This window comes from Myiozetetes cayanensis, unplaced genomic scaffold (assembly GCF_022539395.1).
Source record: "Myiozetetes cayanensis isolate MyiCay16 unplaced genomic scaffold, myiCay2020 scf1, whole genome shotgun sequence".
Taxonomy (NCBI): domain Eukaryota; kingdom Metazoa; phylum Chordata; class Aves; order Passeriformes; family Tyrannidae; genus Myiozetetes; species Myiozetetes cayanensis.
In genome coordinates this window covers 136,009,104-136,036,565 of record NW_026086604.1, presented here as the reverse complement: position 1 = coordinate 136,036,565, position 27,462 = coordinate 136,009,104, and the positions used below count along the sequence as shown (strand labels likewise).

The 27,462-nt window shown below is 46.0% G+C and overlaps 1 protein-coding gene across 2 annotated transcripts in view; it reads right to left on the bottom strand.

The window, feature by feature from the left end:
• JCAD (junctional cadherin 5 associated) overlaps window positions 1-27,462 on the bottom strand; it is a 63,078-nt gene that overhangs the window by 8,920 nt on the left and 26,696 nt on the right. The window contains exons 1-3 of one of the 2 annotated variants that reach the window (XM_050311109.1): window positions 23,253-23,358; window positions 10,385-10,746; window positions 484-4,139 (exon numbers count right to left, since the gene is read on the bottom strand). In XM_050311109.1, coding sequence (XP_050167066.1) covers window positions 484-4,139; window positions 10,385-10,686 — 3,958 coding nt within the window. In that variant the 5' untranslated portion in view covers window positions 10,687-10,746; window positions 23,253-23,358. Of the gene's footprint in view, window positions 1-483; window positions 4,140-10,384; window positions 10,747-23,252; window positions 23,359-27,462 lie in introns of those variants that run through there. The other variant, XM_050311100.1, reaches the window with a different exon arrangement.

Here is a 27,462-nt window from a genome sequence, read left to right as displayed (position 1 = left end):
GCCATTTCCCAGAGGCTTCATAGAAGAACATCAGATTTTTATTTTTAGTTTCTTATGAACTATGATATAGTATGTGTCTATTTAAGTATTAGGGAGGGAAAAAATTGGCATTCAAGGAGAGGTTATGATTAAATCACCACGTGTTCCCAAACACTGGCACTAGAGTGACTGTCTTTGAACTCCACTGTTACAGCCTGACCATTCCCTGAAACAATTAGACAGAGATGAGACCTCAGGGAGCACTCCAGTCTCTGTGAATGAGTTTCAGTATCACAAGTGAGTTTTACAGTAACTATTCCTAAAATGGGATCAGAGAACACTCATCTTTTCCACAAGGAGAGCAAAGTGGGTGGCTCCCAGATGAGGGTAGTACCACCTACAGCCTGTTACTATTTGAGCAGTATACGTGGGCATAAGCAAACTGATCATGCCCGTTACATAAGAAAAGAGTATCCATCTGGATCTCCCACAATAGGGTCTTACCTAAAGAAAAATCTCTGTTGATCTTCTTCTTGTCCATTCCACCTAAACATCCATTTTCACTGAGAGAGATAACACGCTTGGAAACAGCCCCTGAGCTTGCCAGTTTGATTCCTCTCTCCTCTTGTACCTTTGACAGCTTCTCCTCATCAACCTCCTCTCCTGAGTCTGCACTCTTAATGCTCAGACGTCTCATACGGGACACAGAGTCAACTTCTTTCATCCGCACTAAGCGATCCACGGCAGTCCGGCTCGGAGGAGAGGTGAGCTTGCCTTGAAGTGTCTCTATCACCTTTGAGGTGCTTCTCACCCTCTTTTCTGAATGCTGATACACAGGTGACTTGCAAACCAAGTTTTGGTCCTCACCTTGGCTGGGACTCACAGGTTGTTCTGGAGCTTGCTCAGTTACCCGTGTTTTAGCGCTGGCTTCCTGGTGAGTGGTCTGGCAGTCATCAGGGTGTAAAGATCGTCCTCCGGCTCTGACAAAGAGAGCACTCTCTGTCCAGCCACACTTTCGTCTGCCTTCATAAGAATCCTCCTTTTTTCCTTCTTTGTCACTTACTGTGCTCTCCACTGATGATGACTCAAAGTCCTGAGCACCGTTTGCAGGGCTAGTGCCTGGGTGGGGCCCAACGTGGTCATCTGGAAGGAGAGACTCCACTGCTATATCTATACCTAAAATTCTTGCAGCTCTTGCCTGCAATGACTCATTCACGGGGATTTCCACTGCATTTGCATTTGAAGAGTGATCAGAGTTGCTAGCACCAGGTTCTGGAGCCACATCAAGTCCCACTGACCTCAAATCTGGCTCAGAGCACCCTTGGTTCCTCTTTGTTAGTGACAAATATCCTACTGAGCCTCTCTCTAATACCGTATCATTTGTGGGAGTTGCACCTTTGCTCAGTTTAACAAAGTCTAGATAATTTTGGTCTTCACTCATCTCCTGCAAGACAGGGTTATTGAAAGGATTACTGTGACATGAACTGCTTGAGCTACTGGACAAAGCTCTCTTGACAGGGCCAACATGAACTGGCTGTTTGCTCATTTTGCTCTTGGCTTCCCCTGTCCCCATTTCTGTTATCAGACTTCCATCTGCTGGCCTGACTCCTTCACTGCTCCCTCCTGGCTGCAAGGAGCGTTTAGAGCCAAGACAGCCTGGCTCGACACCATCCTCTGTCCCCATACTCCAACTTTCGGACTTACTTTTAACTCTTCCTGACCTAAATACAGGCACCTCTGGCACAACCATTTCTGATTTCCCACCACGTTTTGGCTCCTCGTTTGATTTCTCATTTCTGGATGTCCTCCTCTTCATGAGGGCACCTGCCTGCAAAGAAGTTGCAGCACTTTCCAAGTCTTCTTCACTGCTTGTGCTCTCCTCCTGCCCTTGCAGCTCCTTGTTAAAACTTTCTAGCTCACTTATTGCATCCCACGGACGACGACTTACAGGTTTCAATAGGAACTGCCCAAACAGCTCTTTACTGTTGCAGGGAGCACCTGGTTCTCCCTTAACTATATCTCCCTTGGAAAGAAGGCCATTTTCCCTCTCCTGGGCAGGCACAGGCTGGCTGTGGTGGGCTTTTGGGGAGGGGGCCTGAAGGACTGAGGTGGCAGTCCTGGAAAATGCACTGTTGCTAGACTGGCTGAGGTACATCTGACCCTTCATACCATAACTGCTCTGCCTGCAGTCTCTCTCTTCAGAAGGTGACCCTGTCTGTTTTGCCCCTATCATGGATGCTGTACTTCCCAGGCGTTTTGGAGACAGCTGATTGCTACTATCAAGCTGCCCAGGCTTTGTACCATGTAAAAATTGTGGGCTTTCAGGTTCTTCACTGAAACTGGTCTGTGTCTGCTGGTCTTTGTACTGATCACCTGGCCAGGAGCCAGAATATTTGAGCTCTCTGTGTTTTGTAGGCTGAATAAACCTGAGGTCATTCATTTGTTTGAACTCTTCTGGTCTCCACAGCTCTTGTTTTTGTAACTCATTTTTATTGGTCATGCTTCCTGTAAGCGCTTGTAACTCCAAGTCCGTTGAAGACATACTTAAGAGACTTTGTTCTTGCAAAGCCCCATTGTTATCAAACCCATTCTTATCAGGACCCTGGGTTATGTTGTTGTTCCTATCTGTATCTGGCAGATTGGATTCTGATTTAATTGGGATAGAGACCAAACAAAATATAGTTTCATTCATTTTTTTCTTTGAACTCTTTTTGCTCTGCATCCCCGTTCCAGGTTCAAACTTTTTCACTTTTGTAACAGTCTCACAGGTGCTGTCCATATGTGAATTTCTTACAGAAAGTTTGCCTTTCACATACTCTGTGCTGGTTTCGTTACGGGGGCTGTGATTAGTTGAACTACAACTGTCTCTTTGGTCCGGCAAGGCACAATTTTCCTGATCTCGGAGGGATGGTGCCAACCATCTGTTGCTATGGGTGGAGCTGTAGGAAGTTCTTTCTCCCTTTGCAGAACTGGACAAGTTTGATGCATCCACAAAGGCACTGTTGTACTGTACTTCAAGATTTCTCTCTTGCAAAGCACCAGAACTGGGACTACACGCATTTTCTGTGTATTTAGCGTTGTCCTGCAGACCTTCCAGTGGTGCAATTTTAATATGTCGTATCCGAGGATCATCAAAGGGAATGTACTGGACAGAACGCAGGTGGTCAGCAGGGCGCCTTGCATGGCTTTGCTTCCCATGAGGAAAAGGGTTGTCTTTGCAAGGGTCACCTACCACCTCAAAAGTATTCATGGCTGGTCGCTGGCAGGGTACGACCCGCTCTGCAGCACCCTGTGGATTGCTGCTGGTGCACGTGTCGGTTTTAGGCACTTCACTGGGGGAACGTGGGGGCATGGTTTGGTGAGGTGGGGATTTGTAAGAAGGAGGAGGTACGTACACTGGGGGCTCCAAACCAGAGTCTGGAACGGAAACATCTTGCCTTGGCTCATTAACTTTGGCTAAGTAGGAGGTGGGTTCATCTTTCTGGTAGTGGTCCTGGAAACCCACGGTTTCTGCAGGTGCCCTAGTCTGCCGCTGTGTTTCGTAGGATGGAGGCTTGAGAGGTCTCCCATACTTGGGTTTCACCAGGGGAAGGAAATGGCCTCCTGTTCCATGGTGCTTGGCTGGTTCCACACTCAGTCTGTTTGGGGAATAGGAGGGAGTTTTAGTTACACTGAGCGAGTTGTTACTGTTGGTTAAGGAGGGCATTTCCACGCACCTCATGCTCTCAGGTGAAAGGACCCTCGGCAATGACTGTGATTTCCCCTTGCTGTGGGTGCTGAGTACGCTGTCTCCCAGGGTCAGTGAATAGAGTTCTTGGAGTAGCTTCTCCCTGTCACCCTCGGACATTTGCCTCCCTACCTTTTTTGGCTGGTTCCAGCTTTCCATTCCCAGATTTTGCCATTTGCAGTCGCTGGGCACTTCACAGCTCTCCTGAAAGCCGCTTCTTCTGACATGTCCTGCGCCTGTCCCTACCTTCAGCTGATTCTCCTTGGGGTGCCGGGCTGCCCCCGGGGCTGCAGCCAGGCTTTTCATTTCCACGCTGGCTTTCTGGGAATAGCCTAGTAGTACACTGAAGTCCTGTCCTCGTCTTCTCCAGTAGGCAAGATCTTTATCAGTCTTGGGCTGGGAAGATCGTGCTAAATGAGGCCTGTCACAAACCCTGAAAAGAAAAACACAGCATCAGAGGCAGCACGCACAGATGCCCTTTCTTTCTCATATGGATAAGGCCACTAGGAGGTCAAATGATGAGTTATGCCAATGGGGTTTGTGTAATCTATTTGCAACCAGGTGACTATGATTTTAATGAGAGGATTTAAAAGTCAGTCATTAACATCAGTAAAGGAAGGGACAGAAGCTCTTTTGACATGTTATTAGCTATGCAAAGCTGTTAGAAAGAAAGAAAGGCAAACGCACACAGTTACCTGCTGTGCTAACATGCATAGTCCTCCTTGATGGACACTAGAAAACTGTTCCTGCCCACAGCAGGGGGTTTGGAACTAGATGATCTTGAAGGTTCCTTCCAACCCAGGCCATTCTCTGATTCTCTGATTCCATTCTAAAACCAGAAATTACTGTCTTGAACTTACTTCTGCACCCCAATAAATCAAAATCTATAGATGTCAAGAAGACTACTGTGGTATGCAAGCACGCTTGCAGCAAGCGTGGGTAGAGCCCTTCTCAAATCTTCGTTCGCGAAGCCTAGCCATGATGCAGGTAGCACAGGTAGGGAGAACAGGTAGATAGCTATTTTGTAAGATTTAAGATACGTTCTGTCAGCAACATGATTTGCATCCTAGTATAAGTGCTGAAATTAAACATGTCATTTCCAGAATTGATTCTAGTTCATCTTTCAAAGGGAACAAAATTCTTCAAAGTGCTTTGGATTAATGACATGTCACAACAATAGTGATGTATCAATATGGTTCTGAATAAGATGGAACCAAAATTTAAAATGTAAAATACATCAGAAGATGTATAATTTTTTAAAATAAAATAGGGATTACCTCTTTTGCTTGAAAGGTGGAAAACAGTGGACATTTTATTGCAGATTAGAAATTCAGAACACAGATTTACATGAACAGAATAGGTTCTTTGTGTGTTCAGAACAGAGTGTAAGCTGTTTTATACATTACTGCAGAACTAAATTGGTACCCTTCTATATAAATAATTAATTTTCTACCTGAATTGCATTCTGCTATTCTTGTACCTAAGGTGTCCAACAATATAACTGCCTTTACACTATGTGGCTGCCACCAGCATAAGACTGGAAAGAAAAATCAAAATTGACAGAAATAGGACAAGTATGTAGTTAGAACTCAAGAATTTCTTTCTTTTCTCTTCACCCCAAGGTATATAAACAGTGTCATCTGGCTCTTTTTACTAAAAACAATGATCTATTTAAATAGGAGATCGTGAAGACATAATACAAGTTGAAATTCAGAATGAAAATTAAGCCATCCAGATCCACAGCAATTTTTCTGAATGCATATTAAGTTCATCCTGTGAGTCTAAAAGTTTTAAAACCAAACTGTGATAAGGAGCATCTTGTTCCTATTAATTCAACTGGATTAAGACTGAACATCTGAACAAAATGTTCTGCTGCTGAAGCACGAAATACAGTTTGATTGCTGAACCCCATGAAGAAACAGACGTCTTCATTAATCAGTGAGATATGACAGGACACCTCCTATATCGAAGAGCTGATTGCAGTAACAATGAACATTTTCATGTGGAAACATACAGCTGGACTAATGCTGTCTCCTACCTTTTCATCTCACCCCCATACTGCTGTGGCACCATTTGTAGTTTACAAAATGAGGTGAGAAACAGGGTCTAGCAATAGTGAGGAGGGAAGGGAGAGGCTGCTCTTTCTGTTTGATTTCATCCATCATCATAAAAGGGTCTACAGAAACTGCAGGAAGTACACAGTCATAGATTCCAAGATCAGAAGAGACCATTACAATTATTTAGTTTGACATCTTGCTCAGTGCAGGCCATCAGACTTCTCTGAAATGATTCCTGCTTCAGTGCTATCATCTCTTAGAAAAGCATCTAAAAATCTTGATTTTTAAATTTCCAGAGATGTTGCTGCAAAGCTTAATTCACCATTTAAAAAAACCCAACAAAGTAAACCCAAATTCTTATCAACAGGATATACATACCAACAGCTTATTAAAAGCTGTTTAAAAGATTAAATTTATTTTTAAAGGTTAATAAGTATGCTCCAGTGATGAACTTCAGAACATGATACAAACCACCATGTACCCTGTACGATGTCATCATTGCAACACAAATGTAGAAAAGACATTTAAGAGACAGTATTTAGAGCATTTTAAACCTGATCTTTTCTAAGATCTATTCAAAGGGCAGACACTATCAGCCTCTCTAGCTCCTGGCTAAGGCACTAGAAATGGTTAAACAGACAGTCTCTACCAGGGACCCAATAAATCTCTGGAAAAGATGAGACTGCACTGCACAGTGGGAAGGTAATGCTTCAAGGACCCTCCACTTTAGCTCCATCCTCTGCTCCCAGTGTTGGGAGAGCAGCTCCTTCACACCTGCATGCAGAGGGAGCAGACAGGCAGGAGGAAGTGGGGTAGCACAGCATGACCACAGATTGTGGCCTCAAATGCAGCAGAGAGTGCCCCCTTCCAGGACATGTAACACTTCTGGGTCTTGCAGTCAGAGAAGAGGTGGAAGGAGAAGCTTCCAAGAGCCACTCCAAGTTCAATATGCTTCACTACAGTCTCAGCAATGCTACATTTCTGGATGGCGAGTACTGGACATGGTGTGGTCTTTGCGACCATGACATATTATCAGTGAAAAGACCACACAGTCCCTCTTAGCAGCAGCTCGTCTCTGACTGTGCCTCTACCCAGTTCAGTCTCTCCATGATGTGCTGGTACTGATGCACAGAGAAATGCACACCCGGACACAGCAGCCTGCAGATGCCTCACAGCTGGGAGAGGTGCCAAGGATGGAACAGTCCCATGGGACCATCTGTGGAGATTTGTCAAGGACAGAGTGGTCCCACGGGACCAAGGAGGTGGATTTTAATAGTATGAACTCTTTCCTAACTGGCCTGCTTCTAATGAATAGTACATTTGCTGTCAAAGTGCTCTGAATTGATTCTACATAAAATTAATCTAATTAAAACTGTGTAAAACCCCCAAACTATTTGTAGCTTTCTATGAATTTTAGCCCTTTACAAGAAGTGAAGCCATCAGTCCACCCTGCACTGGTTGCATGACTGCATTTCACTGAGCTGTCATGCTCAGAGCAGTGGGTTGAAGCTTCCCAGTTCCCTAAGGTGACACTGGACCAGCAGGACCTCACGTGATGCAGAAAATGGGGTCAAAAGTGCAGGAGTGTGGCACAGGCCTCTCAGTCCAAACCCTGCAGATTGAGGTCAATGCAGGGGTATCTACAGAGTGTCTGTCCCTGTTACTGGCTGCCAGCATGCAAGCAGTAGGTGTTGGGCACCCACTACCTAACCCTGCCTGAGCTGCAGGCACTGGCACAAACTTTGTGCCCAACAAAGAGGCACCGTTAGAAAGGCAGGAAGGTAGAAAAATTTTCAGAGGGCTTTTCTTGACACTGACAGCTTCTGTTCTATTTTGGGATCCTCTCCTCACATACACTTTTCTGAGACCCAGCATTGGGGAACACCAGTACACTTTTCTAATTTTTCCAGAAAGTAATCTCATAACTACATGATCTATTTATCTCTAAATTTGCTACCTACCAACATAAGTCCTCCCACACAAACAGCTAAGCAAAGTGCCTCTTCTCTCCATGCAGAAAAGAATCAGCAGGGAGTCCTCCTTCTGTGAACCCTCTCCTCTCCTCTCCACCCAGAAAGGGTCAGCTTTCCCATTTTCTTTGACTTGTCTCCTCTTCCAAACCTTTACTGTGTGGACTCTGAATGCTCAGTTAAGCAAGGACAGCCAGGACAGCCTTCCCACCATCTGCTCCCTCACGCTTTGCCTGAAGAACAACAGAATAGAGCAAAACTCCACTACCCCACTCCACCAGGGCTTCATCCCCCATCATATGAAGCAGGACCAGCGAGTGGTGTGATGTGTCCACACGCAGCTGCTATGAAGCCTCTTTCCTCCTCAGCAAGCTTTAATTAGCAGAACAACCTTAATAAGCAGAGACAACAGCATCACGCCCTGACATCACAAAACACCCCAAGCCTTGCAAACCTGCCTGCAAAGGCAGCCACGAGGCTGGCAACGTCACTCACTTCTGTGGTATACGGGAGGTGATCAGCTCTTCTATACCAGTGGTGTAAACAACAGTGTGATGTACATAATTCCCTGGGCCAGGTGCCTGAGCCATGCTCTGAGTTGCTGTGGAGCTGGTCACCGTCTGTGGAGGTAGCTGGGACACACCCACACCACCTGTTCAGGCCTTCTCCTGCTACTGTGCTGACTGGGAAAGCAGCACCAGCCTGTAATGCCCAAAGAGTATCTTGCTGGGTGGTCATACCCCCTTCGGGCCCAAACGGTCCCCAGGTCTCTGCAGTGTGCAGTTCTTTGCCAGCCTGAGAACCAGAAGCCTATTTCCCACAACAGTCAAGAAACCAGGCAGCAATATCAAAATATTTGGTGGAGTCCACAGGCTCAAACACACGAGAAATATCTCCTCGTCAGTTTTAAAGCAGCTCACACTCACATGGCAGCCCTATGCCTCAGGTGCAGGGGAGTGAGTCTGGAGGGGGACTGTCACCCTGGAACTCAAGAGCTGACACACAGGTGCCACAGTGCTGCAGATTCCCTGGATCTGGCTCAGGGAGCTTGCTCCTCCCTTCCTGGACCAGCAGGGCCCCGGCTGTGTCACGCTCCGCAATGGAGGCAGTCCACAAACTCAGGCATGGAAAGGAAGCAATGCCTGATATAAAGGTCTTCCCAGATGCTAGTGCCTTGCAAGGGTTCCCAGTAGGCTCACTGGGAAGCAGACTTTGCTGTAACAGTGGTACCAAGAAAATATTTCTGTTTTTATGAAAGCATGACAAAGCCATTTCCAGGGCTGTGTTTCCTATTTTATGTGGAAAAGCCACTTTTAAAAGCCAGGATATAATATTTAACTATCCTGTAGACTGACAGGTTCCACCCCTTGCATTTTGAGGTATTAGAAACAGACCAGCTTCCTCAGCATCACTGCACACTCTCTCATCCTGCTTCAAAACCTTTTTCCCTTTCATTCTTTTGCAGTATCTTCCCTCACTTTTTTTGCCATCCAGTTTACTTCATCCAAAACACACCTGGAAGGATCCTCCTTATTACCTTTAAACCTGTGTCCTCTCCTTCCTTCTTTAGAATGGATGGTTCCACCTGCAAACCTTCACCTCAGCTGAGACTTGCTGCCCTACAACTGCTTTACAGGGTTCACATCTCTTCCTGCCTATTATCCTAACTGGCAACCAGCAGCCATTCCTGCTCCAGGCAAACAGGCTTGCAAGGGGAAGATATATGAAGGGAAAGAGCAGACAAGCCCAGCAGTGAGGGGACACATGGCTTTGCCACATGTTACTGAAGGACATTGTAAGAGGATAAGCTCCCAAGGTGACAGTGTTTTGCCCTGCTTTCAGTTTCAAGCCCACTCGGCAGGAGGAAGGGGCTTTTCCTTGTAAACCATCGTCATACTTGGGCTGGCTTCCAGTCCTGCTCGAGCCCCTTTCCTTTGTTCATCTGCAGCACTCAAATAGCTGCAGAACAATGGCCAAGCAGCGGTGTGTACACACAGCTCTTCCTGCCCAGCCGGCCCCAGCCCCGGTGTGCACGTACTCTGTGTTGAGCAACCACGGTTGTACAAACTCGTTTTATGGCATGACGACAAGAGGCTTCCACTGGCTTGGGCACGTTTTAAAAAGAAGTGCACAGGCACCTTCTCATGCTTACTCCATTAAAGCCACCTGAGGAAAACAAGAAAGTCCTCAGTGCATATAGGAACACCCACCAGAAGTGGGTGTGTTGCACCCACCACGCTGCACATGGCTGAATCTGCAACAAAAACTGGGGTGTGTATGTGGCAGGAGAAGTTGAGTTCAGTTTTTTAAAACTGAAGAAAATTAACTTTTCCCCCTACTTTTCCCTATACTAGGACTGAGCTTTCCTAAGCCCGTCAGAAAGGCACTTCTGATACAGACCACATAATTAAATCAAATTTTCCCACATGCAGCCACTTCCCATCATTCCTGTATTCCCAAAGGCCTCTCTCTAGTAGAAGGTGAATGGATGCCACTGCTTCAGGTGGACATCCAGTGCACAAAAATGGTCACTGGGATGGGAGCAGGAAAGGATCACAGTAAGATGGTGTTAAGGGTTAGATTTGTGATTAGTTATCTGTCAGGACCAAAAGAAAGAGAAAGCAAAGCCATGGCATGATGCTGAAACTTACCCCCCTTCTGAAGTATGAAAAGAGGACAAACCCTGAAGGTCATGGTGGTAACCAGGACCTGCTTGCCTCCCTTGGCTCCCATGGCTGCTTTCAGTGCTGCTCGAGTTGGTTTTCACCAGAGGTTTCTTGCTGTAGGCCCCAGCTCTGGATTCTGCCTCAAACCCGTTCAGTGCTGACCTCTGAGCAGATCTCTTCCCCGTGACTTCGTGCCGGTATCCATCATACCTGTTCTCATATGAAACAGGGGGATTTTTTGACAATTTGTATCCATGAGAAATCAGGAGGTCCTCGACACTGAACATGTTGTGCTGGTTTCACTCACAGCTGTGCCATCAGAAAGCTCTTTCCAGCTGGACCCATTACTAGAAAACAAAACCAAAAATAAACAGAAGGCTTTAAACAAGGAAAGACAGACCGCTTGAAACAAGGAAAGATATCTTTGATCAGCTGGTAGGCTACTGAAGCTAAAAGTCTCATCCCCTGGACTGGGTTTTCCACTCTCTTAATAAAATAGATGAAGCAAAGTGCATGCAGATGCTGATGAATCATGTGATGGCCTTCCCTAGACAATACATCTCCTTGCACTCAGCCAAGCAGCAGATGCTGCGCTGCTGCTGCTGACTCAGTCCCTTTCACTCAAGAATTCACTGGTGATTGCAGCTTTCAGATTTCACTAATGTGATCTCAAAAAGATCTTTGCACTGAAGGTAAGCCCACAACTTGAGCAGGCATTTCCTTAGAAAACTATTTTTCTCCAGTCATGGAGAGGCGTGTTCTATATTGTGTTTTAAGTTGCTGTAGGACGAGGGGGTGGATTACAGGGCAATATGCCTCTCCCTACAGCTCTGCATATTCCAATTAAAAAAAAGAAGTTCACATGAACAAGGACGAAATATACATAAGAACAAAACTGAATTATGCAACCACATGAGAAGCCCAGGTAATATCATGCAATACCCCAGCTAAACAGTCTTTTTACAGCTTACTCTGTTCTCCCTGCATTGGCCCACTGGAAATTTGCAGTCCTCAGCTAGAATAACACAAAACCTAAGATTTTTAAGATGTTGTTTTTACAGCACATTTCCACTGAGTAACACGACTGGAAACAACCTGCAATGGCCATGTCTATCGTGTCTCAATGATTTCCAAGACACGGGATGGTCAAGATTTTTCTTGCCCAGTGACAGCCCTCCATTCTGCACTCACTAGAGCAAAGATCCAGCAAACTGAATTAGTTGGCTGGAAACAATCTCTATTGTCTATACCATTCTCACAGGTTATTATGGCAATTACAGAACACCCAGTCTTCCCGAGTTTTAAAGCGAGTGGAATGTAACGTTCTGTTCTGTAGGTTCTGCAAAACAATGGTCCTGCTCTGATACATTCCTCCTTGTTTGAACTGTCACCAGAAGAAAGAAATATAAAAAAGGTGGATAAAGAGGTAAAACACACAGAAATAAATTTGTTATGTAAAATATAAAACTCTAGATGATTTTCCATGCATGAGGAGCTCATTTAACATGCCTAGTGAGTACTGTGTGTCCTCAGTAGTAGCAGGTCCACCGGAGAATCATGAGCCCAGCACTGGCAGCTGCTCAAAAGGAGATGACTGTCTCTGCAAAGATCATGACAAGCAAGTACGTTTTATACACTGGTCTCTAATTGCTCCTTGGGCATGCAAAAAGGGAGAAGTCTGGTCACTGCTGTTGACAATGATTTCCTTGAAGTGGAGCAACTACTGAGATAGATGCTGTGTGTTTATTAGTACCAAATCTCCCAGGCTACGTATACACAGAAGTGGATTGGTTGGCTTACTATATAAACCAGTTTCTGTGCTGCAGCCCCCTATATACTATGGCCACTTTTTGCCTATCCAGCACCTCACCCATTTTCTGTGCTGCCTTGTCTCCTGAGTGCTCTGCAGGCTACAGAGCTGTTCTGGCCAGCAGCTCTGGGTCAGCCTGGTGTGCGGCTCCTGGGCATGCAGGGACCTCCAGCCACATCTGCCCTGCGCTGCCCACAGTGGCCACAGCACTTGCCCAGGGAGAGCCCACAGTGTGGAAAAACAGACAGAATTTTTATGCAGAGCCACAACTTAACTGGTAACCTGGAATGCTGCAGAAGTGGCTTTTCAGTCTGAGAGTCTGCTGAGCACTTAAACCGGTTTGCCTCTAGAGCTTAATGAATCTCTTCCCTTTTCACACATGTAACACTACACACCCTTTAAAAACAGAGAAATAAAGCTCTGTGCTGAAGATATTTTAGGAGTAGCCCTTGCTAGAACAGGACTCCAAATTCCCAGTAAGAGCTCTGAGTAGGCGAGCCAGCAGTAAGTACAAGCAGACAGAAAGCAAGGAGGATTGGGACCCTTTCCTCGTGGAAGGAAGGGAAGGCTTTGTGGGTTATTTTTGAATGCTGACCTAAAAAGCTGATTTTCCATCCACCCTCTGCCTGGACCGTGCAAGGAGCCAGGTATGAGCAGAGCAAAGGGAACAGCTGGCTGCTAGAGCTGTTCAGCTTCTAAGGAGAGTAAGATCCAATGTGACTACCATAAACAGCAGAAAGCCCATCAAAGCGCTCACAGGTGCAAGGAAGAAATGTGCTTTTCCTGCTATTATCAGGCTGGCTTGGAGCAGAGCTTAACCCCCTCTCTGCTGCCACTGCAGCCATGGTGGCATCAGAGAGGCAAAGATGAGTGGGTGAGAAACCTCCAGCCCGTAGGGTTTACTCTGATCCTCCTCCTGGCATCAGCAGTGAGGGACAACGAGTGGAAATGCACCATGAGGAACTGGTGCAACTGTCTCCTCCTGCTCTGCAAACTTATCACATGTGGAAGGGAAAACCCCACGGTGCTACGGGTGGTGGGGAGGCCCATCTGGGAGCAGGATGCTGTCACTGTGCCCATCACAACACTGCAATGGGAACAACCAAGGGGGTGAAGCCCGCGCCGCTCTGCCTGCCATGGTGCCCTTGGCACCAATCCCCAGACGAGCTCTAATCAGACTCACCACATGTAAAAATGCTCATGGTAAAAGCTCTGAAGAGCCAGTAGCAGTGGTGGCAGGTGGCTACTAGCCAGGACACTGGTAGGGCACATGCCTTGAAGGGCTGTGCAGAAGTTGTGGGGAGGTGGCATGCCCTGCATTGGACCTGGTTTGGGGGTAGGGAAGCCGGAGGTCCTGCCTGATCAAAGCTTGCAGGACATCAACCATGTCAGCACCAGCATCTGCAAGGATGCTGGCCAGCTTTCCAAATCTGGCTTCAGTGCTGGGACACTCACCCCACCCTCCCTTAAGATAAATAAATCTAAAAAATAAAATCAAAGGAATTGGATTGGCAGGAGTAACAAAACCATTGCTGCTGCACTGTCATGTAAATAATCTGTCAGACTGGGCCGCAGAGTAGAGGCTGTGCAGAGCTTCTAATTTGAGGGAAGATCAACAAGGCTGGAAAACAGTTTGTTTTTCCAGTGCTCATTTGTTTTGTTTGCCAATGACATCAGTGCTTTCTGATAGGGTTTGCTTCCTGAGGATGCCTGCTATCTTGCCAGCGTTTCCGACTTGTCCCCGGCAGCCGGTACAACTCTGCATTACATTAGAAACAGGGGCCAAGTTTTTCTCTGGAAACTGCTCAGCAGCACTCTCAGATGCAAAGAAACAAGCGTGAATGGCGGAAATCAGCATCAGCCCCCGTGCAGGCAGACACAATGGGGACCCACAGCCTCAGCGAGCGGGACACAATGGGACCACCAGATGGAAACGTCATCAGAGCACTTCGTCTTGGGGTGCTCCATCCAAGAGCGAGGATCTCATCGCTGGCACCGAGAAAAGCCCAAAGCACTCCTGAAAAACACCCTGAAGAAGTCTGGTGCTAGAGTTTCCTCAGAGCTGCTTTTGGAGCTCATTCTCAGTGGGGGAAACACACAGGTTACTAATGATAACCTGCCTTGGTTTGTAGTTCTTTTCAGTGGCAGGGGTTCCCAAGCCTTACTATTTTGGGGGGGTTCCACCATCTGTATGATGACCAGTGCTAGCAGTTCTTACCTCCATGCTCTGAAATGGCTCGCATGCTGTTGAACCCTCCCTTCACAGTGTTCCAAACAGCCCATTGGCAGGCTCCTTCCTTTAGCCCAAGTTCCAGAGAGCATCCTGGCACAGTAGCCACATACTGGTCTGGGAGACCAGAAGTGACAGAAAATCTGGCCCTGGCTGCCCTCGGTAACATCTCTTCCACTCTCTGCTACTTGATTTTTTTTTTTTTTTTATAGAAAAGAGAACACAGAAGGAACATGATTCATATTGCAAAATTATGCCTACAGTATCAAGAATTGCCAAAATCAAGGCACCCCGCATGGACACACAATTTGCTGCAGTCTGTAATTACATGACTTGAGGCTACTGAATTCTGCAGGACTCCTGCCCTGGTTGATGTGCAGACTAGGTGATGCTAGTCCTCTCAGGTTTTATCTACAGCAGTTATCCAAACACTGTTCTGAAGACAGAGTTACTAACAGGCATCTAAATTACAAAGCGCATTATCTAGATGGGTCACACATTAAACTAGCTTATCTTCACTCACGTCTGGGTGACATTATTCCCATTTCATATCAGACATGTGCCAGACAGAAGTATTTATACAGACAGACTAAAGTGAAAACAATTGCATCCATTCTAGGCACTCTGTCTGATGTGCCTACAACCTGATTTTTAAAAGACTTAGCTTTAAAAGTGAACTAGGTACGTTCAAAACAACTGCTGCAAGAACCTAGTAGCTCTGCACATCGACCCGTGTGGCAAATCAGCTGTCCACATAATAAAACATGGGATAAGCCAAAAAATTGGTTACAGTAATTTGTCTACTGTGCCTTCCCCTATTCCTCTGCCCATCTAATCCACACCAACAGTTTTGTCCAGGAAGCCCAGTATCCCCCCCCACCCTGTTAACTCTTCACCACCGTATACCCTAGTGCTTTAATTTCCCACTGTCCATCTGTCCCTCTTGCCATCCCTCCCGCATCCCTTCCCTGCCTTCCTGTCTTCTGGTTCCACCAGTTCAGTCACACTTCCCACACAGCCCACCACTGTGTTAGCCAGCCCATTCCACTCTCCTGCATCCCTTACAGCTTCTCCTGGCCAGTCCTCTGTTTGCATTCATCAGCCCATATTCTTCCTTTCCCTCCTGTTGTACACCTTCTGTCCTGTCTACATTTCCAGCAGAATTACCTCTGGGCTGGCTCTCTGCTCCCAGACTCGAGATCCCCTCTCGCCTGTACCTGCAAGAAGCAAGAGCCATCTTTACAGGGATAATCCCCCCACAGCAGCACATGCTCTGCTGGCACATCCCTTGCAGCAGTTTATGGCACCAGCACCATCCCTGCACAGGACTGGGTCAAGAGTGGGCTGCTCACCACCAGAGGCTGGGAGATGCTGATGTATGAGAGTCTTGAGAAAATGGAGTAGCCGGAAACAGAGATGAGTCTGCCGAGGACATGCGCAGACGTCTCTGAGCCTTGTCACCACAGATGCTATCCTGAACATGATGGCACAGCAGCTCTCAATCAAAAAGCTGGAGGATTTATCTTCTTTCCCCTTTTTAATGTGGGCAAACAACATTCCTTCTCTCCTCCTCCATAGTTTTTCTTGGAAATGGTTGAATTGGTTTAGCTGACAATATTAAAATAAACTTATCCTGAGAGAGACACACAACCTGAAAGTCTCAGATCAAGTGATAAAAGCCTGACAGACTACAGCAATGGAAAACAGGTTCTTGTAGTTGAAGTTTTAATACTAGATGGTGCTACTTGCTCCATCTAAATATAACCCTGAGCTACATCCCAGGAGAATATCTAAGGCTTGGGCCATTTTAATTGCTCCTGTTTTCTCACTCTGGTTTTGCATGTGTGCAGATAAGACGGCTTATCAAAAACACATTAAACAAGGCTTTTACCTTGCTAATTTCATCTTTTTGGGACAATAAAGTCAGATGGGACTGTAAATGGCAGGCTGATGTGCTGCTGTGCCATGCCCCTGCCCTCTGCTGCAGAAACAACCACTACCACATCCACTGACTTGCAGACACACGCTCCATCGGGAAAGATAAAATTCATGTGCTTGAAGAGCCTTCAACAATAATGTTCACTATGATCAAATGTTAGATATTTAACACAAAGATTCTCTAGAACAGAGGAGAAAGAGATTACAGAATATTAATGCAAGTTGGATGTCTTCAACTCGGTGGGGCTTAATTAAGCATAGGCTAGGAGTTAAGGAAGGAGTAGGGAATTAGCCAGGGCTGCCTCCAAGCCATGAGTGAAAAAAAAAAACCCTTCTAGAAATTCTCAAAGGATTGGTGAAGGGCAAACATATTATCTAACTTCAAACAAAAAGGGGAAGGAGACAGATCTGGGGTATCATAGACCAAACAGCCTTGCCTTGACATCGAATCAGACAAATTATTATTCAATCCACTTGTAAATGCTTATAACACATGTTCATTTATCCTGGAGCAGGAGGGAGAGGGTGTGCAATCCAGGAAGAGTTTCCCCCGCCCTGATCCCCACCACGCACTGCAACTGCATCCCCCCCCACTTGATCAAGTCATGAGAAAACAGAAAATACAGACTTGTCAAGAACAAATTAAGTCTAATCTATTTAATTTTCTTCTTTGACAGAGCTGGGAGCACAGTAACTAGGGAAGAAAAAAACAGTAGAAGTCACACGTTGGAATGAGGAAAGCTTTTGATGGGTGCATGTGATAGTCTTATATGCAAACCAGGTGAATACAATTGAGGTATAATTTACTCTGGGCAGGTATACAAATGCTTCAAATCTGTATTCAAGGAATTCAATGTCAACCTGAGAAGATACGTAAGGGCTGTGCCTGGGGTCTTGCTCTATTTGGTATTTCCATTAATGACTTGTAAATTAGAAGGAAGATTACAATTACAAATCTGTAGGGAGTGCTGTGAGCATTTTCATGGATTGCAATTAGAATAAAATCTTAATAAATTAGAGACCCAGTCTGAAATGAATGACTGAGATTCAATAAAGGCAGGTGTAAAAAACCATGCTGAAGAAGAAGGATGAAATGCAAAAGTACAAAATGGGGCGGTACAGCTGGGGCTCTGGGGCTAGAGCCACAAAGAGAGAAAACATCATTTGACTCAATGATCTTATAGACCTTTTCCAACCTTAACAATTCCATGATTTTATAGTAAGAGCAGTGCAGGGCTTGGTATACACAGGCAAATATGCCTGGAGACATATCAAGAGGAGCATCACGTGTCAGGCTCTTTACCCCTCTCAGCCCTATATCCAGTTTGGGCCCTACCTCAAGCAAGATGCTGTTCACTGCCACTTACTCACAGGAATGATAAAAAGCTTAGCCAAGTGTGACCCTTAGAGAAGAGAGTACAAGAAGCAGACTTGTTTAGCTGAAAGAAGAGGGAAAAGGAATGAGGGTGAGAGAATGAGAGATGATAACAAGTTTTAAATATGTCAGGCTGCTAAAAGGCAATGATAATCTTGTCCTTCTGACTGCGGATGCAGAAAACCAAAGGGACTGGCTTAGCAGGCAGTGAGGGAGATTTAAGTTAGATATTAGGAGGAACTGTCTAGCCATAAAGATAGTTATCCACTGTTTATGCTGGGAGGCTGTGAATCTCCATCAATACAGGTTTTCAAGAACAGACTCAACAGAGATCTATCAGAAATGGTGCAGATGAAGCAGATCCTACCCTCAGAACCAAGGGTTTGGGATGGAAACTAAACTTTTTTATATTTCTCCTCTCTCTCCCCTCCAGAAAATTATTGTTTTGTTGGCATGCCCCACACATTACCAGAAAATCAGAACTCTTACGTACAAGTCTCCCAGTCTTATATAAAATAGCCACATCACCCGAATTACAATGTGGCTTTCCCCCTTCCCCCACTAAAACTGTCCTTGTACCCCCTTTTCCAACATCCTCTGCATTGCAGGGTAAGAGTGAGGGGTGTCCCAAGGGGAAACAGGTCTGGCACAGGGGTAGGAACAGAAACTTTCCTCTCCTCCAGGGATGGGAAGGATAGAGAGCCTGAGATACAAGAGACACACTACTGCCCAGGAAGGATCCTGAGCTGTGAAGAGGCAGCAGATGAGCTGAGTGGAGGCACCAGAACAGGGTCCTGACCAAAGGACTCAAATCAGATCACAGGTATGCACCAAGTAAGGCTTCAAGAAAGTTCCCATTACAGTCAAAGTACACCATACTAAAGGCTTCAAAGCCACTACTTCTAAATGCATAATCATTTCTACATGGGAGGAAGACGTGCCAAAGTCACTGCTGGAAGATAAGCCAACTTTATGCTGGCTCTGCAGGTCTTCCCAGGCCAATCTCTCCCATTCATCACAAAGAATATAAAAAGAAATCTGTGAATTTTTGTGTTTAACCCTCATTACCTGTGGGCAGGAGAGTTCACATTTTTTCTCTAACACAAAGATTCACAGACAGTGAAAATTACAGCTCACATCCTCTTTGCATTCTTTGAGCAAAAAGAAATCACTGAGGAACTGTGCCAGAGAATAAATTAATGATACGATGTGTCTCCAATAAAATTAGGAAGTGAGGAGGATGAGAGAAGCAAGTCTTAAAGAGTTTCTTTAACTCTGAGAAGGTAGTTACTCCTGTCTTATATCTCACCCATGCAGATAAATATGCAAACCCACCACGATGGCATGAGACAGGGCAGAGCATCTCCTGGGGGAGACCTTACCGAGTGCTCTCCAGGTGCTGCCAGCCCCATTAGTTAGGAGACTTCACAGTTTGCTTTCTCAGATTTGCCAAGAAAAAATGGTAGAGAGATAGATTTTTTTTTTTTTAAATTAATGTGGGTGTTTGAGTAGTGGGTTCACTCAATGCTGAAAAACATGTCCGACTGTGCATGGATGGGAGTTGGTATGCAAAATAAGTTTGATTTTTAAATATGTCATGGACCAATCCGGCCCCTACTGAGTACTGATTCGCTGAGGCTCATAAGCATCCAAAGGCATAACAGGGAGAGAGGATATATCCAAGAATGCACAGATACCGCTGTTTGTATTAGCTGGTTTTCAAAACGTCAACAGCTTGCTTCCACTGATGACAGAGCAGCACATTACTCCACTGAAATTGGTCCAGATTTTTTTCAGAGAAGGAGCAACTGTAAAAGAGTAGTCACTGCTACTCTGTGCTCCAGATATAACCAGTCCTTACACCAATTGGCAGCATATGGTGTATTTCCTCAAATGACAGCTTTTGTTTGTCACAACAGGAGAAGAAAATAGTACATTTATTAAACAAAGTGTAATTAGTCAACTCTTTCCCTCACTAAAAGGAACTGCAGAAGTGGATATTTTTTAAGACTCAGATGAATGTTTCCATGCTGTTTACAGTTTTGTATGGAGAAATCCACTCTGGTGGGACAAAGCACAGAGAATTACATTTGTTGCTCATATCTTAAAATCAAGATACTATGGTCTAATCATGCCACCTAAAATACCTATGGGCAGAGTGCTAATAAGCTGCTCCCACGCTAGGCCTACATGGATAAGTATTATTGTTTGTATTTTTTTAATAGAAAAGCTCTCCATATGTACAAGCCAAAAAGAAAAGGGGGAAAAAAATGATCTCAATAATAACTGTATTAAATCTCTCAAAGCACAATTTTTTAATAAGGGATCTATCACACAGCTGAACTTCTTTGAGGTGACAGTGACATGACTTATAGAGCCTGGGCTCTGTGATCAAAAGGATTACACGCATTAGCATCCTACTAATCACAGCAGGACAGGCTGGCCCATCAGGCCAGGACTCATGGAGGAGTGATCCGTAAACAAACACTTTCTCCCGCTCACAAACGTGGCTGGGAGCAGAGGCGTTCCAAGGTTGGTGTGGTCTTCTCCTCTTTCAAAGAGATAAGGATTGTGTCTGCTGGAGTAAATAAATTCTCAGCATAGTCTTACACATCTGTTTGTTTACTCATTTTCAGACACTACCATCCTCTCCTGTGCATTATCCCTTTTATATTACCCTTGTACATATAATCAAATGCCCTCTCTTCTGGATTGACCCTCTGCTTCTTCCTGTATTAAGATGCCTTTGATCTTTCTTTCTTGGATCTGTGTGTCCTGACTAGTAGTCTCTGCAGGATTTCTCCCTGACCCCTTGCTCTACCAGAAAATAAATGCCAAAATAGCATTTTTATGCATTAGCATAGAAAAAAAATAAGACATGTTTGAGAAGCCCACGCACAAGTGCCACTGTGCTGCTGAGGCAGGGCTGCCCCCCCAGTAAGGTAAGCCCAGGCTGGTGAAAGGTGACCCAGCTACTGAGCACAGACAAGGCCCCTGGACCACCAAGGTAAGCAGCCATCATCACAATGGGGAAAGACAGACCCCCCTGAAATTTCAGAAAGGGGCTGTTCATTCTTCCCCCTTCATCACATTCTTGGTGACTTGTAGGGTGCCCTCAGCACTTCCAAAAAGCAGACCCCAGCCTTTAACTTTTTTCTTTTTCTCGACTAGCTGAGATTTCAGAATGCCTTCCCTTGCCCCGCCATTTGAGACAGTCCAAGTTATGGCTGACAAATTCTATTAATATCCTAACTGTAATACTCTTAGGCAAAGAGGCTGCTGCTGCTTTTTGTTCCCTGCAGGCACTGCCAATACCAGAACTGAGGGTTATTTCTAGGTAGATGTGAAAAGATGCCATCAGTTCACATAGAGACCTTAACAATCGCATCACGACTGCTGAAAGGCTGACCAACCCCTTCCTTCGTAGCTGGAACTGGTGAGTAAGTTTCCCCAGCCAAGACCAAGTCCACTGGCCCTTGAAACAAAGCACAATAGCAAGGTTGCAGAAAGTGAGATAACCCTTTCCACTCAAGAAGTAGAAAACAACATCTGTTAAAAACCAAATAAACTCATGTAATGGCTTCAACAAGAGACCCAGAGGATTTTAGAGATGCAGCTCGTGGCTTGGTCAACACATTGTGAACAGCAAATTACAAGAGAACAATTGTTTCATACCAAACTCTCCCACCCCTGAACTCCCTCAAGGTTAATTAAGATGGCCTTTGGCCAAATTAATTAGAAGGGAAGATTTGGGCAGGACTTTGCTACGCACTCATAACTAGTTCCAAGGTGACCAAGAAGTTCAGAAATGCCTCACCTTCCAAACAGAGTTTGCTTGGCAAAAAACAAGCTCACATGTGCCATGTCATTTCTCAGACAATCACGAGAAACACTTAAAAGTAATGTTTCCCTAACTAACGGCTAAGGCAGAAGAACTTTCTGCATCCTTCCCACTGAACAATATGCCCTTGTTTATTTTCTGTGTGCTTTTTAGGTCATAAGAGGCCAGTGAAATTATGCATCTAAAGAACAATATAGCACTGTAATATGCCACTTGATACACACAGCCTGGCAGACCCTGAAAGATCCATCTTTTCTAAGAGCAAGCAAATACATGTTGCAGCATGGAGAAATACTGAACATCATCATAGGAAGAGAGAATGCAGAAGGGCCCAGCCTTCAAAATGACACACTAAATAGGTATCTTAGTTGGTATTCTACTATGCCCCGATGGTGCAGCTTAGGAGACTATTCTGCCTTGAGTGGCACAATTGTGCCCAGCTTCTCTACCCCACAGCAGCAGTTTGCTTCAACTTCCTCCAGACCTGCTGCCTTCAGCATCCTTGGAAAAAGGAATAGCTGGCAGGGCCACACTTTCTTCCTCCAAGTGGTACCACAGTGAATGGTAGAACTGCAAGAGCATAGTAGGGTAAGGCAGACCTAGCCTCTGTGATTACAAACTAAGTGCTGGCACAAATTAAGAGTCTTGCATTGGCTGCATCTCTGAACTGCAGAGCCCTTCTCTATCATCTGATATTCCTTAGTTTGAAGCTGAAAGGTTGCTACTTTCCATGTGTCTATTACCCACGAACAGCAAAAGCATTTTTGGGCAGAATCGGAACTTGTGAAGAAACAATGAGAAACTGCTTCAGCTCACGCAAAGAAGTGCATTTGAATACTTTTCAGCAGGACACAATTCTCATTGTCACTAGCCAAGATTTAATGGCTTGACTGTGTGGATCAGACTGACTACTTGGAACAGTTACATCGTATGTTCACTTAAACACATGGGCTGAAGTAACTTAACATGTAATGTCCATGCCATTAAAAAGACATTATTCTCAACTCTAGACCTAAAAAAAAAAAAAAAAAAAGGAAAAAAGCAAACCAAAACAAACACCACCATCCTTAATAGATGCAAGAGTCCTTTGGCACAGATCCAGTGGCAGACTAAGGCCATAATTTGCAATTCTGAGGCAATTATGAAATGACATAACAGCACAGATCTCCTTCTGACAGAACAGCTGGGGTTTTGTCTCCTTTGCAAACGAACACGCTTTGAAACAACCACCAAAAAGGGAAAAACCCCAAAGATCCATTTGACTGCTGTGTAAATACCGGAGTACGGATAAACACCAAGAGGGGAGGCACTTGTTTCAGACCCTGATGGCACATCCTGGCGGGTCGGTGGGAGCCGGCCCCGAGCCGCAGCCGGTGCCCCGGTCCCGGGCGCAGGGGACCACAGCGGTAAATGGAGGGGAGCGGCTCCAGCGAGCGGCACCGACCAACTTCCCTGGAACCTCTGCTAAGCGGCAGAGAGACGCGGGGTCGCGGGGGAGAGAGAAGAACGAGCAGGTGCAAAGCGATGGGAACCCCAGGGATGTGCCCCCCGCTGCCGCGCATCGCCGCCCGCCCCGGGACACCTCCGAGCGCCGCCGTCCTCCCCCTCCCCGCCTCCTCCAGCCGCCCACCGCCCCCTCCCCGGCCTGCCGGGACTCACCTCTCCGGGCGGCCGCTCTCAGACCCTGGGGTGGCGGCGGGGGCCGCCGCGCTGAGCGGCCACGGCAGCCGGGAGGCGCCGAGCCCACGGCGGGGCGGGAGCGGGCGGGACCGGGCGGGACGGGCTGAACGCACCGCCCGCCCCCCGCGCCCCGCCCGGCCCGGCCCGGCCCGCCCGGGCGGCTCCGCTGCGCTGCGAGCTCCGCGGGGAGCGCAGTTCTCTGTGGGAAGTTGAGCGGGCACCTCCTGCCCCTTCTCTGTCCGCAGCTGAGCTCAGCCCACGGCTCAGCTGAGATGAGCGACATCAGCTTGCTCAGCACAAGGAAAATCTGCAGAAGGGGTCCGTCAAGGATAGAGGGGAACAAGAAGAGACCTCTCCGAAACTTGCTGTTCCTGGCGGCGCCCAGCCGTGCGCCCAAAGGGCTTGTCCTCAACATGGTTTTCAAACATTTTTGAAGCATTGCTTCTTACCTGCTTCCCCACCTCTCCCCTCCCCATGATTTATTCAGCCTCTAGAAACAGGTGAATAATATGCAGATCTGTTTTGGTTTAATGACACTCTCAAAAAGAGTGGATTTGTGAATCATATACTTCAGTAATTGCTTAGGCCCATCAGCTGCTCGCCATGTCTTAATTGACTTTTACCCCGGGCTATCAAAGCGCTTTACGCATGTTCATAAATTGAGTCCTATTCAATATGTGCTCTAGTTAATAGTGAGAAAACAAGGGCAGTAAAGTTACACGATGAGTCCAAGGTCACAGGAGAAATCTGCAGGAGAGGCCAGAACTGAATACAGGTTTCCCAGTGCCCTGGTTTTGCAGGGCTCTGGGAGTAATCGTCATTGACCTGCTTTTCTATGGACATTTCCTTTTGTCTTCCAGAAGTGAGGATCTGAGCCTCCAGCTGTTGACACATGATATAGCCACCAAAGACAATGCCACCATCAACAAGGGGACCTTCAGCAAGACCCCTTACACCCTGATCCTGAAGGGTACATGTGGAATTTTTTGTGGCTTTGCTGGCTGGAAAACGCACACATTTTCCTATGGTAAAGCCTAGTAGCTGACACAGCCAATCAGTAGAAAGTTTAGGTCTTGTCACAGAGCAGTTTCATGTGGGTGTGACAATAGCAAGGGCTTCCATCAAGGAAGCCATGCTGGCACAAGTTACGGTTTATTATTTGAATGTCTTGGCTCTGACAGGCAGATTGGGAGTTTGGAGTTTTTTAAATCCCTGTGTCCGCTGTGCTGTATGAAAAAAATTCCAGGATGATTTTTTCATTTGCATGGCTGCAGCTCTGAGCTGTTTGCTCTCCTTGGTTGTAGGAGACAGTCCTGTTTACATCCCTTCTTCCTGAGCCAAAAGCTTTTGCTCCCAGTTGTGTAGTTCATGATGCACCACACAGAGCAGGTCCTTGCTCCTGGAGTTCACGGCTCTCTGTTGGGAAAGCTGCTGTGCTGGCTTTAGAGGATGGAAAGAGGTTGTGGGGACAGACTGGACCTGCCACTTCAGCCATAGAAATTGGATCATTTACTGAATAATGCCAAGGTGAAGGGAAGGGACATCTTTTAATCTTCAGGAGGTCACAGCCTGTGGAGAACATGACAAAAGCACAAAGGAGAACACACCTTGGATCTGTCTCTCTGCACCTGGGGCTAATTTTTGTTACATCTCTTTTGAGAACACTTTGTGGACGGCAAAGGGAGGTGAAACCCTTGGAAGGAGGCACTTCTGCAGATTAGTCTGGAGTCCTGCAGTCACTGAAGATTTCCCCTGAGCGAAGTCAAAAGGCCTTAAGCTGAAAAACAGAGTGAAAGCTCCTAAAAAAAAAAAAACAACAACAATACCTGTGCATCTAGCTCTCCTGTTACAGAGGAAAACCTGAAAATTTGAGTTGAACATAGCTCCATAGCTGGGCATCAGAGAGCAAACATGATTTTTGAGACAACATAAGGGATATCTTGGGCTGGATTCACAATTAACGACCAATGACGGCTGGCAACCCCAATTCATGCCCAAGCAGGATTGTCCAGAGGGCTGGTGTAACACATGAAGCTGTAAGTCTGTGGGTTGGGAGGTCTGAGGGCTCTGCTCCTCACTGTCAGCACAGCTTTCAGGGACTCCTTTTGCTTCTGCTGCGTCTTGTCCTCTTCTTGTTAGAGAGCAAACTCCTTGGGCAGATGTTGCTTCGCTCTGCCTTTGCTCTGTGCTTGTATCAGTGGGGTTGTGGTCTCAGGTTGTGCTGCAATGCAGACTGTGACTGCCAGGAGAAGGGTAAAGATGAAGGGAAGCAGTGGAGGCAGGAAGGCAGTTCTTCTTTTTGGTGGTCAATGTACACAACTGATGGAGCATTGCTCCCCTGCAAAGCCCACAGTCCTGCAGCCACCTAGGGAGATCTCTGTCTCCTGGCTCTTTCCAGAGAAGGGGACTACAGTCAGACATTCTTGATTTTAGTGTTTCAGCCTCGAAAAGGCTGAAAGAACTAAATGTGGCTGAGTGAGAAGCATACAGATGGAGTTTGTGTAAGAGAAAAGAACACTAAAGCCACTGCCCTGCCACGTAGGACTCCTGAGATGGGTGAAAATCAGTCTGATGGAGCAGAGAGGCATGATGGCTTAACATCAGAAGTGCAAAGAAAACACAGATCAAAAGCCAACAGTGTCTTTGTGCAGCAAATGTGGGTATTGGTGGGGCTGCATGAACCCAGCAAGCAGTAGAGGCATCCCCTGTGTCACAGCGGTCAGGTTCAGATCAGCAGCCTGTGGGACATGGTAGAGCAGGTCCATATGCCGGGGCAAGCAGGGAACACCAGGCCTTGGCTCCTTGGGACATGAAGACCAGTGCCTGCAAGTGGCCATTGTGGACAGAAATTGTGGAAAACAGAAAGACACAAACACGAGCAAGACAGGCCAGGTGGGGTAAATACAGATGAATTAATGCATAGGGAAGGGAAAAGGAAAAACAGAGATATGCTGCATGCCAGCCAGCTCTTCAGCAACAGCACTGCAGCGTGTCATCACTGTGACAAGTGAATGGGAAGTCCTACTCTGCTCGGTGCAAGTTATTGCTGCTTTATTTATTTATAATTCTCTCTGGCCTCAAAACCTCCCTGATTGGGAGTCCTTTGTTTGTGTTTAATGTCCCATCACTAGTGTCGCTGCTCAGGGCCAGAGCTTTCCTGCCGTTCCTACCGAGCTTTTTGCAGAGTTGGAGTCTCATTTCTGGAGGTGATCATTCATCAGTGCTTTTTACAGTGAAATCAAGCAGATTTCTTCATAATTTGGTGTGGTTTGAAGTGACTAGGTGCATTAATTATTCCCCAAAAGACTGTAACAGGTTTTGTCTTAGATCCAGTTGCTGGGAAAATATTTAGGAACATATGCTGAAATCACCACATACCTGAAGTTTACCATAACTAACTAGCCACAGATGTGCTATTAAACCCCTGCTTATTTTTTCCTCTTGTCCATCCTATATGGCATGTTACAGCCATGATATATTAAACTTACTTAGAACAGATGTTAGTCATAAACAAAACAGCTATTACCTTTTTGCAAGAAAACATTCACGTTGCCCATTCCGACAGTAATCACCTGTTTATATAATTGGCACCTCTTTTTAGCTTGCAACAGAGAAGCTTCATATATTTTATTGCTACATCAAGGGAAACACTAAGCATTGCTGTGGAGAAGGGATGTTTTCATTTGCCAGTTCTTTGGTGCTTCTTTCACTGTATTTTAACTTGGTATTTGAGGATTCTTTTCTTGAACTGCTTTTATTGCTTTCTAAGCATCCCAAAGAAGCAGATGGGATGGGTGTGTATTGAATAGAGGGAAATAGTTCACTATGTCAAGTGGTGACCATTCTGCAAAGATGATTTAATTCACAGCAGTTGGTGTCTGTGTGAGGTGTTGGGCCACATGCTGCTGGGGAGGAGAAGTAGTGCACTGATGGAGAGTATTTTCCTTTAAATGTAAGGGCTCAGCTATCGTGTCTGTTAGATATACTAAAGACACTATGTTAGAGTCCTAAAGTATGACATATGAAAGTGTGCTGGAGGGAGGGAAAAATGGGGGGGAAAAGCTAAAAAATAAAAGAATAGCTAACACAGAGGAAGCATACACCCATACCGTGTGAGTTCCTGAACACTGTGAAGACTGCTGAAAAGACTAAGAGGTGTGGCGCACAAATTACTCTGCAGATTTACCTG